The 20,549-nt window shown below is 43.9% G+C and overlaps 1 protein-coding gene and 1 pseudogene across 1 annotated transcript; both read left to right on the top strand.

Moving 5' to 3' along the window:
* Nucleotides 1-267: 267 nt before the first annotated feature.
* LOC110485123 (uncharacterized) lies at nt 268-11,350 on the top strand. The gene is made up of 3 exons (XM_090194339.1): nt 268-434; nt 561-739; nt 9,323-11,350. Exons 1-3 carry the CDS (start codon nt 268-270, stop codon nt 10,093-10,095), a joined length of 1,119 nt encoding a protein of 372 aa, XP_090050465.1. The 3' UTR covers nt 10,096-11,350.
* A 5,810-nt stretch (nt 11,351-17,160) lies between these two features.
* Nucleotides 17,161-18,006, top strand: LOC149978849 (uncharacterized; annotated as a pseudogene).
* Nucleotides 18,007-20,549: the final 2,543 nt, after the last annotated feature.

Here is a 20,549-nt window from a genome sequence, read left to right on the forward strand (position 1 = left end):
TCTGAAGAGAGCTTTTTTTTTTGAAGAAAAATGAACACAAACAAGCAAACCTGGTCGGTTCCGGGGATTGGTATAGCAAATACCGTAAGATTTTCATGGACTGAAAAGGAGATGGAACCTTGGGGCAGGGAAACTTTTGGAAGGACCATATTGATGGGATGCCTCAGGATAGAGGTGAAGGAAGTACTCTGCCTTCAAGGCAACCCAAATGAAAAGGGTTTTGATGTGACGTTTCACAAGCAAGAGAAACATGATGATGTATTGAAGATGGCAAAGGAAGCGGAAAGAAAAGGACCCCTGTGCCATTATGCGGTGACCAGCCTGGCAAAGAACAACTTCAGGGTGGTCACCGTAAACATGTACAATCCGCACGTGAAGGATGAAGAAGTGAGGGCCTTTCTGGGGAGATACATGGACAATGTCTCCTCAGCGAGGTACCTCAGGGACTCCCTGGGTTTCTGGAACGGGAGGAGAGGGTTCCAGGCGTTACTCAGGGAGTCCCCGAAGAGTGTGGATGGCTACCTCCATCCTCCGGCGATGTTCTCCCTGGGGGCTGACAGGGGAACACTCTACTATGCACGTCAGCCCCCGTTCTGCAGGCGTTGTATGGCCTACGGCCATATCCTGGCCTCGTGCAGCGCCAAGAGGTGTCGTTTTTGTGGGTCAGAAGAGCACGAGGCCAAGGAGTGTGACGAGCCCAAGGCTTGCCACGGGTGTGGCTCAAGAGCACACCTGTGGCGTGATTGCCCGGCTCGTCACAGGTCATACGCGTCTGCAGCTGGGGGGGGGGGGGGGGGGAGCGGGGGATGGGGGGAGGAAAGAAAGGATGCGTGCGGATTGCATGGATGGCACAGGAGAAAAGACGGCACAGGAGAAAAGACGGCGCAGGAAGAAGATGGGAAGAAGAAAGAGGCGAGGAGAAGAAAAGAATGGAACAGAAGGAGAGAAGAAAAAGGGGACGGAAGAAGGTGGAGGAGCTGAGAAGAGGGAGAAGGGGACAGTGGTACGAGAAGGAGTGGAAGAGGGAAGGGGGACAGTGGTACGAGAAGGAGTGGAAGAGGGAAGGGGGACAGTGACGGAGAAGGAGGGAGGAGTGGATGTGGGAGGGGGGGAGATGGGGGGAAGGAGTGGGGGGACAGCCTGCCAGACTTCCTCGAGGTCGAAATGAGGGATTTGGTGGAGGGGTTAGCGGGGATGGGACGTTGTGTCTCCCCGCTACCTCCTTCACCAAAGAAGAAAGGGATAAAGAGGGGGAGCTTGGCAGGAAGTGAGAGGGAGGGGGGTGTGGAGGGGGAGGGGGCGGTTAAGAGAGTGGCGGGGGGGGGTAATTTGTCCTCCCGGTTTGCCTCAGCCCCTTGCATTTTAGTGGATGACTCCAGTGAGGGGTCGGTGGGTTGTTTGCTGGAGGGATCCCAACTCCTGTTTGGGGAGATGGGGTCCCCTACATGCAGCCCCGAGGCAAACAGGGAGGGGGGGGTGGTGGGTGGGGAGGGAGGACCCAACACACTGCCTGGATCATGGGTTGGAATGGAGGACGGGGGGGCGTCAGGAGAGGAGAGGACGTCCCCGCCGGTGGAGATGGACCAGGGGAGCATCGGGTGAGTCTCCTGGTTTTTTGGGGGGTTTTGAGGTTTTTATTTGTTGTAAATAATTAAATGAATAGTTCTGTTTCTTTTTTTAGTCTAAATGTTAGGGGGTTAAGGGATAATGTTAAAAGGAGGGCGGATGTGTGTAGATTTAAGAGGGAGTGGGATAAGGGGGAATCTTTTTGGGGCATAGGAGGGGTGCACTCAACAGGAGTAGGGATTTTGTATGGGCATAGAGAGGTTAAAATAGAGAACACTTTTGTAATAATGCAGGGTAGAGTTTTGGGGATAGATGTTAAGTTTAAAGAAGCTAGATATAGGTTAATTGGGGTGTATGGGCCACAGGTGGCGGCAGACAGGAGGGAGATGGTGGACTGTCTGGCGCCCCTGTGTGTTACAAACAGGCACTTGGTGATAGGAGGAGACTTTAATATAGATTTAGGGGTAGGCGGTGATAGCAGTGCAGGTGCCATCTCTGGGCTAATGGCTTGCCATGGTCTGGTTGATGGTGGCCTGCACACTACTCCGGCAATGGTCGGTCCTACATGACGCAACTCCAGGGGGGTTGCGCGGAGGCTCGACTACATTTTTGTATCCAGGTCTTTGGGTCAGTTGTCTGGGCGGCTGTTGCCTGTTTTCTTCACGGATCACGACGGGGTGTTCCTGCAGGTGGGGTCGCCAGTCTGCCTCTTCGGTAGGGGGTACTGGAAGTTCGATCGGGATATACTGGAGGAGCAGGCTTTCGTTGATGCATTTTTTTGTTTCTTTCGGAGGCTTGACGGCCTCCGGTCCATGTGCGAGGGGGTGTTAGAGTGATGGGATTTAGTCAAGGGGAGGATAAGGGCTTTTATAATAGGATATTGTAGAAGGAAAAAAAGGGAGGAAAGGAGGGAGGTGGATCGTATCCAAAGGTTAATTGAACTCGAGTACGAGGCAGGCAACCTCGGCGGGTCAATTGACTGGGAGAGATTCGCAGCCCTAAAGGCGCAGCTCAGGGAGCTGCAGGAGCAGAAGGCTCGAGCTTTCCTGGAGCGTGCGCATAGTGGCTTTCTAGAACATAATGAGACTTGTTCCGCTATGTTCTTTAAGTCGGTTAGGGCCAGACAGAGTAGGAAGGTAATGAAGGGAGTTAGGGAAGAAAATGGTAGTATAGTAAGTACACCAGAGGAAATGGTCAGGGTGACAACTGATCATTTCCAAGGTTTATTTAAGGAAAGGGAAATAGATGTAGAGCAGGGAAACGTGTTTTTAGAACACTTGTCCCGGCGGTTGCCAGAGGACATTAGAGACGTGATGGAGGCCCAGATCTCACTAGAAGAGGTTGAGAGCGCTCTTAGGAGGATGGGAAAAGGGAAGGTGCCTGGGATGGATGGGCTGCCGGCTGAGTTTTACCTCAAGTTTTGGGGTATACTTGGACCAGTGGTTCTCGAAGTCTTGAAGGCCATCCTTGAGACGGGGGTCCCGGGGGGATCAATGGCTGTTGGTGTGCTGTCACTTCTTTATAAGAAGGGGGAAGCAACTGACCTTGGCAACTGGCGGCCATTGACCATGCTGTGCGTAGATTACAAGATTCTTGCAAAGGTTTTAGCAGACCGGTTGCGCACATCCCTTCCCTACGTCGTCCACGAGGATCAGACGTGCGGGGTAGAGGGCCGCTCTATAAGATGGAACCTACAGTTGATCAGGGATTCCATCGCTTGGGTTGAAGATAGAGGGCTACCTTTAATGGTAGCAGCGCTAGATCAGGCGAAAGCTTTTGATCGCGTGAATAGATCTTTTCTATTCAGGGTGTTAGGTAGATTAGGATTTGGGGAGAAGTTTATAGGATGGATCCGTACTTTATATGTCGGAGCGGGGTGTCGAGTTAGTGTAAATAGTCACTTAGGTGACGTTTTTGACCTCTCGTCTGGGATCAGGCAGGGATGCCCACTCTCGGCTCTCCTCTTCGTTCTGTACATGGAGCCTCTGGGGGCTGCCATTAGGGCAGACACAGGGGTGGAAGGCTTGTTGATCCCTGGAAGCGGTGGGCTGCGTGTTAAGATGACGCAGTACGCCGACGACACTTCCTTGCTGTTGTGCAAGGACTCGTGCCTGACAAGGTCCCTTGCCATCTTTGGGGATTTCACCCGAGCGTCGGGAGCGGTTCTGAACCATGCAAAGTCTTCCGTCAAGTTTTTCGGAAGATGGCGCGGTAGAACGGATGTGCCTGGGGGGTTATCTCTCTGTGAAGGGGCCCTGAGGATTCTCGGGGTTCATTTTGAGACCTCCGGCTCAGCGACGCTAAACTGGAACATGCGTATCGCAGTGGTACAGAGGAAGGTAGCAATGTAGAAGGCTAGGTATTTGTCTTTTATGGGCAAAGTCCTGGTCCTAAAGGTGGATGTGTTGCCGTCTCTTTTGTACGTGGCATACATCTATCCATTGCCGGCTTGTCTGAGGAGGCCTCTAGTGAGGCTTGTGTTTCAGTTTATGTGGAGTGGCAGGTGCGAGTGGGTCGCCAGGGCAAGCATTATCTGTCCCATCGGGGAGGGAGGTAGGGGGGTACCACATTTCCCCCTCAAGCTGGACGCCATTTTTGTTTCTTTCTTGTTGACGGAGCTTGCTCGTCCGGTTATACACCCGTCCGGTTACCTCCTGCGGGTGTTCTTCTCGTGTAAGGCGAGAAGCGTAATGGTGTGGTCTAATGCGGGTCCTCGGGCGGAACAGCTGCCGTGGCATTTTGGCCATGTGGCTGCGTGCGCACCCCGAGGTTGAAGTTGCCCGAGTAGGTTTAGACCACAGGCACCTGTACGAGGAGGTCAGGCAGGCAGGGAGTCCTGCGCCTGTAGCGGGCATCTCGTCAGTGGTCTGGGAGGGAGTGCAGGCGCGGGGCCTGGACAATAGGCTCAAGGACCTGATTTGGTTGGGCCTCCATAAGTGCTTGCCGGTACGTGCCATCTTGTACCGGTATAGTTTGGTGCAATCCCCCTCCTGTCCAAGATCCTCTTGTGGCAGGGAGGAGACTGTGCGCCATGCCTTTTGGGACTGTGCCTTTGCCGGACTAGTCTGGGCTAGGGCACGAGTAATGCTAGGTGTGGTTAGGAGTGATTTTGTTTTGACATGGGCTAGGCTAGAGAGAGGCGTAGGGAGAGCAAAGGGAACGGATAGGGACAGGTTTCTGCTGTGGCTTCTCATGAGTCTCTTTACAAAGGGACTGTGGGAAGCCAGGCAGAATTTAGTCAAGACAGGGAGAGATTGGGGGGTGGAAGGGATAGTGAGAAGGGTGGAAGGTGATTTGAGGGGGAAGATGAAGAGGGAGGAGAGGAAGTGGGGGAAGCATGCGGCACGGGAGAGGTGGAAAGGGGGTTTAGGGCTGGGAGTGTTAGAGTGAGTTTGGTAAGGGGATAGATTAGGGAAGGGGAGATAGGGAAAGGGTTAGGTATTGGTTAGGTATGACGGGGAGGGACGATGCTCCCCTGAGGTTTGTTTTTGTTTGATGTTTTTGTAAATAGAATTAATTAAGAATGAATGAGAAATGATTTTGTAATAGTATGAATGGTATTGATTGTAATAAATTATTTTAACCACCTTTTTGGTTTGCTTCCTGTCTTTAAGTTTGGTGTGTTTTTCTTTTGTTTTCCTCTTCTTGGGCAGATTTAGTGGGTCTCATGGTGGGTGTATTTTAGGTACCAGTTGTTGTTACTAGTCAACTTTCATTGGATACTCCTATAGTGTCTTTCAGAGCCCATCCAAACAAAAGAAGCTTATATTTTGGGTTGGATATTTTTAACATTTTAATCAATGGTATTTCCTTAGGATGCTCATTAGTCTTTAAGTTATTGTTTTTTTTATCCTCTTATGTTTGTGTACTAAATATTTCTGTTTATTTTAATAGTTTTTTCCTGTGAAGCCATTGTGTTGCATCCATGTCTGAAATGTGCTGTATAAATAAAGCTTGATTTGATTTGAACATATTGCAAAACAAATTATCCCAATGACTGACCAATCAACAGACTCTTGGTCCATCTTAATATGAAAAACAGTATAAATCCCACTTTTCCAGCCCGCTGAAGGAGTGGTGGAGTGGTCAACACAACCCCCGGCTCTACCAGGGGCTTGAGGTGGTCTCCCACAGCTCTGCTTCTGTCATGTTCCAATTCTTGACTGCCCCTGCAACACAGAAACACATTTAGTCATATTATCTAGAACACTCAAAGTAATGGATATGGAGAATCTATGGCCTCAGTTAAACCTGGCACCTAAATGTGACTTCTGTCATCCGATCACTCCAAGCTGCATTAGGTTCAGATCGACCAGGATGGGTCTTTGACATAGTCTGGAAGTAGCCAGGCCACTGAATATGCAAAATGCAATGTCAAAAGATGAGTGGGGAAAAGTACAATTTACACAAGTGACCTTCATAAATCAAAAGTTTTGTCACATACATATGTTATTGCGGGTGTGGCGAAATGCTTGTGTTCCTAGCTCCAACAGTGCAGTAATATCTAACTAAATGCTTGTGTTCCTAGCTCCAACAGTGCAGTAATATCTAACTAAATGCTTGTGTTCCTAGCTCCAACAGTGCAGTAATATCTAACTAAATGCTTGTGTTCCTAGCTCCAACAGTGCAGTAATATCTAACTAAATGCTTGTGTTCCTAGCTCCAACAGTGCAGTAATATCTAACTAAATGCTTGTGTTCCTAGCTCCAACAGTGCAGTAATATCTAACTAAATGCTTGTGTTCCTAGCTCCAACAGTGCAGTGATATTTAACAATTTCACAACAAATACCTAGTAATGGAATAAGAATATATAAATATATTGAGGAGCGATGTCAGAGTGGCATACAGTAGAATAGAATACAATATACATATGAGATGAGTAATGCATAGACATAGGATAGAAACCGATTATGTTCGTTATATACATCTACATGATGTATTGTTACACCATGTAGGAGCAGTATAGACCTAGTCTGTTCATTATATACATCTACATGATGTATTGTTACACCATGTAGGAGCAGTATAGACCTAGTCTGTTAATTATATACATCTGCATGATGTATTGTTACACCAACAAATAAAGGGAAATTATATTGTTTTATACTGATACAATTGCTCAGAGAAAGAGATTTAGTTTAACATGTAATTCTAAAAAGGTAGGGGTCTGAATTATTGCCACCCATGTTTTCAATACTCTAGCACCCTCCCCTTGTGAGGATAACGACACTGAAATGTTTTATGAGATTAGAGAACACATTGGGTGGGATCTTAGACCCTTCCTCCATACAGAATCTCTCCAGGTCCTTGATTTATTTTGTCTGCGCTTATGGACTGCCCTGTTCAATTCAAACCACAGGTTTTCAATGGAGTTGAAGTCCGAAGACTGAGATGGCCGTTGAAAATGTTGATTTTGTGCCCAATTAACCGTTTCTTCGTGGGTGTTGATGTGTCTTGCTGGAAGATCCACTTCTGGCCAAGTTTCAGCCTCCTAGCAGAGAGGTAACCAGGTTTTGGGCTAAAATATCCTGGTAGTGGGTAAAGTAAAGTTTATTTATTTTATACAGTCATTTTTGCTCATCTTTATCAAGGGTATCAATAACTAGGTGCTTACTTTGATATCTAGTAATTTGACTGAATCAGAAATACACATGTGGAGTAGATGTAAGAGTCGGTTTTAAATTCTCGTAAAAAATGTTGTTGCTCTTTGTGCGTGTTGATATATTATTATTTTTTAATGGAGAGAAAAAAAACGTTTCCCTAAACTGCTTTATAATATTATAATTAATTGAAGATAAAAAAAATACGTTTTCCCTCCAGACAGCAGATGGCGATATGTGTCTTTCAGGCGATGTTTCTACTGAGATGTATAATCTAGTGGACGGAACGCTTCTTCAACAACTGCAGCCACCTCGGTAGCTCGCTGGACAACAAAGTCGGAACATTCACGTTCTTTAGACAATTTCGTGATTTATTTGCCACAATGATTGTGGAAACAACTAGCTACCCCATTTAGTTGTAAGTCAACTTGCTGGCTGGTTAAGTTAGCACTAGTCTAGTCGCTAATGCTAACTAGCTAACATCTCCGACCATGAGTTCACTAAGCTACTCTCCTGCTGAAGAAAAGGAGGTCTGCTGGACGGAGGAAGAAGCTCTCGTGAAAGAGGAGGAGGAAGAAGAGGCTATTACAATACAAAAACAGGTAGAGGTTGAGGCTGTTACCGTGAAAGAAGAAGAGAAAGACGCCTTCAGAGTGAAAGAGGAGGAGGATGTTATTGTGAAAGAAGGGGAGGAAGATTCGGTTTTTGGAGTGGAGGATGAAGTGAAAGAAGATGAAGTTTTTGGGATGAAGGATGAAGAGGGGGAGATTACTGTCACATTAGAGGAGGACGAAGAAGAGAGGACTGGAGATCTGATTAACACCAGTAAATACAGTGAGTACTATTTTATAAAACAGGGACATTGATCTGATTAACACCAGTAAATATAGTTTTTATTTATCCTTTATTTTACCAGATAAGTTGACTGAGAACATGTTCTCATTTGCAGCAGCGACCTGGGGAATAGTTGCAGGGGAGAGATGAGCCAATTGTAAACTGGGGATTATTAGGTGACTGTGATGGTTTGAGGGCCAGATTGGGAATTTAGCCAGGACACTGGGGTTAACACCCCTACTCTTACAATAAGTGCCATGGGATCTTTAGAGACCTCAGAGAGTCAGGACACCCATTTAATGTCCCATCCAAAAGACAGCACCCTACAGAGGGCAGTGACCCCAATTACTGCCCTGGGGCATTGGGATATTTTTTTAGACCAGAGGAAAGAGTGCTAATGTGCAATTTTTAAAAGGGCGTTCTACACTTAGATATGTTTTTGTACTGTCGGAATTGTTCATGACGTCCTCCAGTGATTTAAAAAAAACTTTTCCTGTTGAAAAGTGATACATTCAAGTATAAACACACTAAAAATAAACAAATAAATGTTTTGAGCAAAATAGTGTTTTTTTTTAGACAACTGGAAACTAGAAGGAGTGAGTGATGTCACAGTAAGGCATTCAAGGAGTTGGCTTGATGGGAAGTCGTGATGTCATCCAATAGGCGACTGATCTTCATGTGAATATTCTTTATAAAATCCTTCATGTTCTGTCAATTTGGTTGTTGATCTAGAAATCAATTTTCAAGTCTTGCCATAGACCTACTGTAGGACCCATAACAATAACATAGACCCCCTGTAGGACCCATAACTTCACATAACAATAACATAGACCTTCAGAAAGGAGCCTATATTGGAGACCAAAAGTCGTCTGGCACACTGCTTTGAATTTCAACAACTTTAAAAACGTATTTCTAGCCTACAATCGTTTCACTAATGTGAAAACAAGACAAAATATGACTATTGTTGCATACTTGACTGTCTTAAGACAAATGTCAAATCATTTTAACATTCATTACAGATGTCATTGTTTGTACAACATCATGGCTACGCTGTTGGCATCACCTTTTACAGTGGATTTCTGCTGTTGTGGGCCTTTAACCATCTGTCTTTCTTTGTTGTTCACACAGGAGAGAGAATTGACTACTGTGGATCCTCTGGTGAGGCTCAACAACATCATGATGCTGACAGGGCAGAGAAGAGTCTCTCCACATCAGAACACCTCAAAAAACACCTGCGGAGATCCACAAGGAAGAGATCTCACTGCTGTTCTGATTGTGGGAAATGTTTAAAATCTTCATCAGAACTTAAAATACACCTGAGAAATCACACGGGAGAGAAACCTTTCTGCTGCTCTTACTGTGGGAAGAGTTTTACTCTGTCAACCTGTCAGCCTGATATCACACCAGAGAACACACACAAGAGAGAAACCTTATAGCTGTGATCAATGTGGGAAGAGTTTTACTCTGGTAATCAGCCTGATATCACACCAGAGAACACACACAGGAGAGAAATCTTATAGCTGTTACCAATGTGGGAAGAGTTTTGTTTCATCTGGTGGCCTGACAGCACACCAGAGAACACACACAGGAGAGAAGTCTTATAGCTGTGCTCAATGTGGGAAGAGCTTTGCTTCATGTAGAGTTCTGACTGTACACCAGAGAACACACACAGGAGAGAAACCTTATAGTTGTGCTCAATGTGGGAAGAGTTTTACTATGTCTAGCAGTCGGACTAGACACCAAAGAACACACACAGGAGAGAGACCTCATGGCTGTATTCAATGTGGGAAGAGTTTTACTACATCCTGCTATCTAACTATACACCAGAGAACACACACAGGAGAGAAACCTCATAGCTGTGATCAATGTGGGAAGAGTTTTACTCAGTCAAGTAACCTGGTATCACACCAGAAAACACACACAGGAGGGAAACCTCATAGCTGTGATCAATGTGGGAAGAGTTTCACTACATGGAATTATCTGAAGATACACCATAGAATACACACAGGAGAGAAACCTTTCAGCTGTGATCAATGTGGGAAGAGATACTCTTGTAAAAGATCTCTGATTAAACATCAGAAAATTCACACATGAAGGAGTTGTTTCATGACATCAATGAAATAATGTCACAATATAGAATGTTTAACATTGTAGTAGGAGTATTGTAATGGTGTCATAATGTACAACCCTATTCTATTGATTTCAGTTTGTTATGGATATGAGCTTCATCTGTAGAAACATCTTTGTACTTTGCTCTGTTCATCTTTCCCTCAATCCTGACTAGTCTCCAGTCTCTGCCACTCAAAAACATCCCCACAGCATGATGCTGCCACCACCGTGCTTCACCGTAGGGATGGTGCCTGGTTTTATCCAGACGTGATGCTTTGAATTCAGGCCAAAGAGTTCAATCTTGGTTTCATTAGACCAAGGAATCTTGTTTCTCATGGTCTCAGAGTCCTCTAGGTGCCTTTTGGCAAACTCCAAGCGTGCTGTCATATGCCTCTATCCTAAAGGCCTGATTGGCGGAGTGTTGTATAGATGGTTGTCCTTCTGGAAGGTTCTCACATCGCCATAAAGAAACTCTGGAGCTCTGTCAAGGAGCCCTGACCAAGGCCCATTTTTTGGTACCCTTCCCCAGATCTGTGCCTCTACAGAATCCTGTCTCGGAGCTCTACGGACAATTCCTTCAACCTCGTGGCTTGGTTTTTGCTCTGACATGCACTGTCAACTGTGGGACCTTATATAGACAGGTGTGTGCCCAAATCATGTCCAATCAATTTAATTTACCGCAGGTGGACTCCAATCAAGTTGTAGGAACATCTCAAGGATGATCAATGGAAATAAGATGCACCTGAGCTCAATTTCGAGTCTCATAGCAAAGGGTCTGAATACTTATGTAAATAAGGTATTTCTGTGTTTCGCTTTGCCATTATGGGGTATTGTGTGTAGATTAATGAGGAACACACTATTATTTAATACATTTTAGAATAAGGGTGTAATGTAAAAAAATGTGGGAAAAAGTCAAGGGGTCTGAATACTTTCTAAATGCTCTGAATATGCTGTTGGTTTACTGTTATAATAAGTTGTATGACTACACCAATACTGTTCCACGATTCACAGACCTAGAAAATACATGGCCAACCTTGCTGCTAGAGATCTAGCTACTGGGTGTGCAGGTTTCTGTTCCAGCCCTGCACTAACATCTGCCATTGTGCTGATTATTTGGATTAGACACTATTCAACTATTCAATCTTGTCTTGTTTTGGAGTCAGATGGATGCCTAAACCCACTGCCCATTTCCACATGTGTTCTTTATGATAGGAAATAAAGGGCTGATTCACAGAACGAACTATAGTGGCCTTTTTGAGTCATTGAACATTCCCTGTTTGTCTATTTTATTGGGTTGTTACTCTAATTTAGTCTGATGATATTGCACAATCATTATTTAATTCTGCTACGTTTAAAAAATATTTTATTAATTTAAACTTTAAAGACAGTTAAGAACCAGTTCTTTACAATGGTGGCCTACCGGGGAACAATGCCTTGTTCAGGGGCAGAACGACAGATTTTTACCTTGTCAGCTCGGGATTCGAGCCACCAACCTTTTGGTTTCTGGCCCAATGCTCTAACCACTAGGCGACCTGCTGGCCCATAGACATGTCCAATGCAGACATGATGGATTAGTATTGACCTCATAGACGTGTCCAATGCAGACATGATGGATTAGTATTGACGTCATAGACGTGTCCAATGCAGACAAGATGGATTAGTATTGACCTCATAGACGTGTCCAATGCAGACATGATGGATTAGTATTGACCTCATAGACGTGTCCAATGCAGACATGATGGATTAGTATTGACCTCATAGACGTATCCAATGCAGACATGATGGGATTAGTTTTGGCTTCATAGACGTGTCCAATGCACTTGTTCATGTGGTTTGTAATTTCGATACTGAAACAGGATTTGCTAATCCTCCCACATTGTTTCCATGTTGCTGAGTTGTTTTCTCCATTTAAAATGATACTGTTAGAAATAGGTAAAGCGCTCACACATCTGAGAACTTGTGTGTGCTAATCATTAGTTAATAACTTGAAAGAAAACAAAAGGCTGATTGATACTGATCAGTGTGTGGGTTTTCTTTTTCATCAGACAATTAACGAGGCTCATAATGAGGCTGACCATGTTGAAGGAGAGCAGTTAAGACTCATAATGAGGCTGACCATGTTGAAGGAGACCAGATTAGACTCATAATGAGGCTAACCATGTTGAAGCAGACCAGATTAGACTCATAATGAGGCTGGCCATGTTGAAGGAGAGCAGATTAGACTCATAATGAGGCTGCCCATGTTGAAGGAGACCAGATTGGACTCATGTTGAGCCTCACCATGTTGAAGGAGAGCAGATTAGACTCATGTTGAGGCTCATCATGTTGAAGGAGAGCAGATTAGACTCATAATGAGGCTCACCATGTTGAAGGATACCAGAATAGACTCATGATCAGTGGTGGAGAAAGTACCAAATTGTTATGTTGGAGTAAAAGTATAGATACCTTAACAGAAAGTTACCCAGTAAAATACCACTTGAGTAAAAGTCTACAAGTATTTGGTTTTAAATATACTTAAGTATCAAAAGTAAAATAATGAATAATTTCAAATTCCTTATATTAACAAAACCAGACGGAACCATTTTATTTTTTTTATTTACGGATAGCCAGGGGCACACTCCTACACTCAGACATATTTACAAACAAAGCATTTGTGTTTAGTGAGTCCGTCAGATCAGAGGCAGTAGGGACGACCAGGGATGTTCTCTTGATAAGTGCTGAATTGGACAATTTTTTTGTCCTGCTAAGCATTCAAAATGTAACTAGTACTTTTGGGTGTCAACGAAAATGTATTAAAAAGTACATTATTTTCATTTAGAAATGTAGTGAAGTAAAAGTAAAAGTTGTCAAAAATAAATAATAAATACAGATACTACTTCAATAGTACTTGAAAGTACTTTTACTCAAGTACTTTACACCACTGGTACTGTGTTACAGCTGCTCTGTCCTCCTCAATGTCATGAACTAGACCAGGTAACACTAAACCATATTTAGATGTATTAAGAACAAGTTGATTGACAAAGTCATGAAAAATTGGAAGAATTAAATAAACCACATTTTGGCAATGATAAAAGATATGCCTCTGGGGTCAAAATGATCCATGTCAGAAGTATGGTTCAATAAAAATATGTAGTGGGTGTAAAGTTTGTTTTAAATTCTCACTCATTAAAAACGAATCAATCAACACATGCTTCTCTTTAAACGACTTAATATAATAATCAATGTTTATGAAATAAATGAAAAATAAACGTTTGGTTCCTCAACTGCGTTGCCCACTCTAGTCAGCAGATGGCGATGTGCGTCTTTTAGGTTCAGGCTACGCTGCCAGTGTGACGTATAATCTAGTGGACGGGACGCTCCTTCAACAACAACAGCTAGTCAGACACCTCGGTAGCTTTCTAGCAAACACAACTACAACATTCACGCTCTTTACACTGTTGTTGGTCTATCTTAGTCGCTGTGTATTAAATGGTGGTCTAAGGCACTACATCTCAGTGCAAGAGGTGTCACTACAGTCCCTGGTTCGAATCCAGGCTGAATCACATCTGGTCATGATTGGGAAGCGCACAATTGGCCTGGGTTTGGACAGGGTAGGCCGTCATTGTAAATAAGAATTTGTTCTTAACTGACTTGCCTAGTTAAACAAAGGTTAAATAAAAATATATATTGGGTACAGGAACAATGGCGGACATTTTGAAGCATGTGGGGACAGTAGACTGGGATAGAGAGAGATTGAATATGTCTGTAATATTTTTCATAGCAACTTATGTAAAGAAGGTCATTCTGTTTTTTATTTGTATTTTCCGATAATTTCGAAAAACCTTCTTTCACTTTGTAAAACAAGAAGTTGAGGGTGAGGCTATTACAGTGAAAGAAGAGGAGGATGCAGTTATTGGAGTGAAGGTGGAAGCGGAGATTACTGTCACATTGAAAGATGAAGAGGTGGAGATAGGAGATCAGATTAACACCAGTAAGAACCGCCTTAAATAGTTTTTTAACTTTGGCTCGTCAATACCTCTTAGACGGAGGGCCCTGGGATGATGACTGATATGTCTAGAATCAGACGACGTAGAGAGCAAGCTACCCCTTGTTTTCTCTGTTCCGTTTCCAAAAAGTGACTTAACATATATATTTGAGAAGGGTCTATCTGCTGACCGCAGACTGGGGGGCACGGCTTGTTGCGATTTTCATGTTGTGATGATTTACTACACACCGAGCCCCCCAATAGTGCCATGTGAGAGTTGGGTTGACTACACCAACGATTATGGATATACTGACAAAAACAGTTAACAAAAAGTTATGGGTCCTACAGTCTGTCTATGTTATCATTAGGTGAAGTTATGGGTCCTACAGTAGGTCTATGTTATTGTTAGGTGAAGTTATGGCTGATGTTAAAGCTAGCCAAAGAGCATTTTACTGGTTGTGTTTAAGTATTTAGCAGTTGATTTGCGACAGTAACACAAACATATTAACCAGGACATTCAAGCGAGCCTTACAATTATAATCCAAAAGTAATGTGAAATACACTCATACGCAACCTGTAAATGAAGGCTATTTTTGCAATCAGCCTATGAGAACTCCCCTGAGTTTTCCCCCACGGTGGTGAATTAGTGAATAGACACAGAGCTTACTGTGAGTTTCCTTGAGTAGCACTCCTGATCTTGCACTGATAGTGCACTGTAATATTCAGAATACATTGTGAAAATAACATCTTTGCGGTTTCCTCATTAGCAGATATACACTGCTCAAAAAAATAAAGGGAACACTTAAACAACACAATGTAACTCCAAGTCAATCACACTTCTGTGAAACCAAACTGTCCACTTAGGAAGCAACACTGATTGACAATACATTTCACATGCTGTTGTGCAAATGGAATAGACAACAGGTGGAAATTATAGGCAATTAGCAAGACACCCCCAATAAAGGAGTGGTTCTGCAGGTGGTGACCACAGACCACTTCTCAGTTCCTATGCTTCCTGGCTGATGTTTTGGTCACTTTTGAATGCTGCCGGTGCTTTCACTCTAGTGGTAGCATGAGACGGAGTCTACAACCCACACAAGTGGCTCAGGTAGTGCATCTCATCCAGGATGGCACATCAATGCGAGCTGTGGCAAGAAGGTTTGCTGTGTCTGTCAGCGTAGTGTCCAGAGCATGGAGGCGCTACCAGGAGACAGGCCAGTACATCAGGAGACGTGGAGGTGGCCGTAGGAGGGCAACAACCCAGCAGCAGGACCGCTACCTCCGCCTTTGTGCAAGGAGGAGCAGGAGGAGCACTGCCAGAGCCTTGCAAAATGACCTCCAGCAGGCCACAAATGTGCATGTGTCTGCTCAAACGGTCAGAAACAGACTCCATGAGGGTGGTAATGAGGGCCCGACGTCCACAGGTGGGGGTTGTGCTTACAGCCCAACACCGTGCAGGACGTTTGGCATTTGCCAGAGAACACCAAGATTGGCAAATTCCCCACTGGCCCTGTGCTCTTCAAAGATGAAAGTAGGTTCACACTGAGCACATGTGACAGACGTGACAGTCTGGAGACGCCGTGGAGAACGTTCTGCTGCCTGCAACATCCTCCAGCATGACCGGTTTGGCGGTGGGTCAGTCATGGTGTGGGGTGGCATTTCTTTGGGGGGCCGCACAGCCATGTGCTCGCCAGAGATAGCCTGACTGCCATTAGGTACCGAGATGAGATCCTCAGACCCCTTGTGAGACCATATGCTGGTGCGGTTGGCCCTGGGTTCCTCCAAATGCAAGACAATGCTAGACCTCATGTGGCTGGAGTGTGTCAGCAGTTGCTGCAAGAGGAAGGCATTGATGCTATGGACTGGCCCGCCCATTCCCCAGACCTGAATCCAATTGAGCACATCTGGGACATCATGTCTCGCTCCATCCACAGACTGCCCAGGAGTTGGCGGATGCTTTAGTCCAGGTCTGGGAGGAGATCCCTCAGGAGACCATCCGCCACCTCATCAGGAGCATGCCCAGGCGTTGTAGGGAGGTCATACAGGCACGTGGAGGCAACACACACTACTGAGCCTCATTTTGAATTGTTTTAAGGACATTACATCAAAGTTGGATCAGCCTGTAGTGTGGTTTTCCACATTAATTTTGAGTGTGACTCCAAATCCAGACCTCCATGGGTTGATACATTTGATTTCCATTGATCATTTTTGTGTGATTTTGTTGTCAGCACATTCAACTATGTAAAGAAAAAAGTATTTAATAAGAATATTTCATTCACTGAGATCTAGGATGTGTTATTTTAGTGTTCCCTTTATTTTTATGAGCAGTGTACTACATCCATAACTAGTGGTTTCCTCATTACCAGATATACTACATCCATAACTAGTGGTTACCTCATTACCAGATATACTACATCCATAACTAGTGGTTTCCTCATGACCAGATATACTACATCCATAACTAGTGGTTTCCTCATTACCAGATATACTATATCCATAACTAGTGGTTTCCTCATTACCAGATATACTACATCCATAACTAGTGGTTTCCTCATGACCAGATATACTACATCCATAACTAGTGGTTACCTCATTACCAAATATACTACATCCATAACTAGTGGTTTCCTCATGACCAGATATACTACATCCATAACTAGTGGTTTCCTCATTACCAGATATACTACATCCATAACTAGTGGTTTCCTTATTACCAGATATACTACATCCATAACTAGTGGTTTCCTCATGACCAGATATACTACATCCACAACTAGCTGTTTCCTCATTAGCATGGAGGAGTTAATCAAATTGTGTGTGCATTGACCTCGTGACGCAATTTAAGCAAACACAGAAAGGGACCTGTATTGGAGACCAATAGTTGTCTGGCACACTGCTTAGGATTTCAACAACTATAATAACTTATTTCTAGTTACTACTAATGTGAAAACAAGACTAAATATAACTATTGTTGCTATCTTGACTTGTCTTAATTGTGAAATCATTTAACACATGTCAATTGTTGTACAACTTCATGGGTATGCTCTGGGCATCACCTGTTACCTCAAATAAACAATGGATTTCTGATGTTTTGGGGCTTTAACCATCTGTCTGACGTTGTCGTTCACACGAGAGAGAGATGTGACTATCGTGGATCCTCTGGGGAACCTCAACAACATCATGATGCTGACGAGACAGAGAAGACTCTCTCCAGATCAGAATTCCTCCAGAATTACCAGCAGAGACCCACTGGGAAGAAATCTAACTGCTGCTCTGATAGTGGGCTATTTTTCTCAATACCAAATTCACTAAAAGAACACCTGAGAATACACATTGGAGGGAAATCTCACTGCTGCTCTGACTGTGGGAAGAGATTCAACTCTTCATCAGACCTTAAAATGCATCAACAAATTCACACATGAGAGAAATCTTTAGACTATGATCACTGTGGGAAGAGTTTTACTACATCTAGCAATCTAACTATACACCAGAGAACACACACAGGAGAGAAATCTTATAGCTGTAATAAATGTGTGAAGAGTTTCTCTTCATCTAGCTCTCTAACGATACACCAGAGAACAAACACAAGAGAGAAACCTTATAGTTGTAGTCAATGTGGGAAGAGTTTTTCTAGATCTAGCTGTCTAACAAAACACCAGAGAACACGCACAGGAGAGAAACCTTATAGCTGTAATCAATGTGCGAAGAGTTTCTCTTCATCTAGCTCTCTAACGATACACCAGAGAACAAACACAAGAGAGAAATCTTATAGTTGTAGTCAATGTGGGAAAAGTTTTTCTAGATCTAGCTGTCTAACAAAACACCAGAGAACACGCACAGGAGAGAAACCTTATAGCTGTAATCAATGTGGGAAGAGATACTCTGATAAAAGATCTCTGATTAGACATCAGAAAATACATGAAGTTTCATGATATCAATGAAATAATGTCACAATGTAGAATGCTAACACTTTGTAGTAGGAGCATTTTAATGATGTCACAATGTAGAAGCCTAAATGTTTGCCCCCTGTTCTATTGATTTCAGCATGATGTGGATATTAGCCTCAAGGGAAAATCCAGCCTCTGAAATGGAAGAGTACTATTTATGAGATTTAACAAAAAAGTGACTAACACAAAAAGAGCTGTGTTACACTTACCACGTTGGTGACCCACTTGAATCAAAATGCAATACTTCAAAATTTAGCTAGCTATTTTTTACAAGTTGTCCTCTAATCAGGGATGTACACATTATTCTCAGATTCCGTGTAGTTTTTGAGCTGTTAGTTTTAACAGGACGTGCAACCTCATGTCCCTCCTCTCGGCACAATTGATTTCAACATGATATTGATGAGTGATGACAAATAAGTGTTGTGTTCCTTTGTTTAGCGACCCCTACATTTAAATGCATCACTCCAAAATGTAGCTGACTGTCTTCTGCAGGTTGTCCTCTAACCAGTCGAGGTAAAAGATATCTCCCGTTTCCATGTGTTTATTTAGTTGTGTTAGTTTCAACATCACATACAACCTGATTTTCCTCCTAATCGATATCAGTAGTTTATTGCTACTTGTCAAAACAACAGCGTTTTGGTGCAACTTGGTTTCTGATTGTCTCAAGGTTGGCAGTCAAAAAGTTTTGTGTTTTGCGTTTAGCCAGTGCGTTACCATGGATCTTATTTTGACTGCATGTTTTTCAGTATTGGAGATGAGTTTTGTTTGGGCTCATTCCAAGGGGACGAGAGTTCTAGAAGCTAGTGAGTTTTAGGAAGACGAGAGTTCTAGAAACTAGTGGGGGGAAAATATAGTTTAGCACGTCTAGCTCGTTAGCATGTATGACGCACTGTTTGGTGTCACCTCGTTAGTCAGTATGTGTTACACCTGTGCTGGCTTTTCCATCTCGTTAGTGTGAAGGTGTTTCACCTGAGCTGGTCCAGGTTCGATTTAAGAGTGTCTGGCCCAGTGCTCCAGTTGTCTTGATAGATGTGGAGAGTCAACAACATTAGTTGCGCTATCGTTTTGTTTTGTGTCCTGTTTTTAAGTTTGTTGTGGGGTTTTCCTCTTCTTGGGCAGATTTAGTGGGTCTCATGGTGGATGTATTTTAGGTCCCAGTTGTGGACACTGAGAGCGAAATTGCAAGAGTATGTTATAATACTTTCATTGCATTAAATGATTGTTTTATGCAACAGAATAGAGGGTTCTTAGAACTATTGTGTCTGTGTGTTCTACTGAGGATTGGCCTCTGAGAGAAAACACTGACAGGAGATTTACTGTGTCTTTTGTGTGATGAAACCTAAAGAGACCACATTCCAGAGCATGAGTTAATGTTTCTGTTCTATATGGTACCAGGGAGAGATTACCCCAGGGCCAGACCCTGGTCTCTACACAAAGTACTGTTTTTACAGCAGATACTGTCTGCTGAGAATTGTATGTATCTTTCATACATCTTATCCTTGTGACCCGTTATATACATCTGTTGTTCGTCATGTAGGTTGAAAGGAGAGTATCTTGGCTATAAAAGACCTTTGTACTTTTGTCCTGTGGGTCGACCAGCCATCATTATCGTAGAGACTCAATTGATTCACTTTATATGTGCACGTTGTATTGACCTGCTCCCTTATTAAGTGAATAAAGATTTAGGCATAACTCTGACTTGTGTGATATGTTTCTCTCCTCATTTGATATTAAAGAAGTTAACCACCACATTTGGCGATGGGGATGTTATTCTTCACTTGCTGACCGCTCCCGACGACCTGGGTAAATGGTACACGAGGGATTCCTCTAACTTGGAATCTCAGGGAGACCACACTTAGAGAACGGAGCAGATGGACCCACCTTTGATCTGAGAGGCAGCGAGCTGAGTGGATACCACACCTCGGAAGTATATATTTTTTAAATTAAGAGGTGAGTGAAACTCGTTCCTGATAAATGGTGCTCAAACTTCCTGTAAAAAACAGAAATCAAACCCCACACCCTCTAAATAACAAAAAACCGCCCTCCTTTTAACATTATCCCTTAACCCCCTAACATTTAGACAAACAAAAAAAACAGAACTATTCATTTAATTATTTACAACAAATAAAAACCCCAAAACCCAAAGAAAAACCAGGAGACTCACCCGATGCTCCCCTGGTCCATCTCCACCGGCGGGGACGTCCTCTCCTCTCCTGACGCCCCCCCGTCCTCCATCCCAACCCATGATCCAGGCAGTGTGTTGGGTCCTCCCTCCCCACCCACCATCCCCCCCTCCCTGTTTGCCTCGGGGCTGCATATAGGGGACCCCATCTCCCCAAACAGGAGTTGGGATCCCTCTAGCAAACAACCCACCGACCCCTCACTGGAGTCATCCACTAAAATGCAAGGGGCTGAGGCAAACCGGGAGGACAAATTACCCTCCCCCCCCCCCGCCACTCTCTTAACCCCCCCCCTCCCCCTCCACACCCCCCTCCCTCTCACTTCCTGCCAAGCTCCCCCTCTTTATC

This window comes from Oncorhynchus mykiss, chromosome 13 (genome assembly GCF_057628025.1).
Source record: "Oncorhynchus mykiss isolate SJ-2025 chromosome 13, ASM5762802v1, whole genome shotgun sequence".
NCBI classification, from domain to species: domain Eukaryota; kingdom Metazoa; phylum Chordata; class Actinopteri; order Salmoniformes; family Salmonidae; genus Oncorhynchus; species Oncorhynchus mykiss.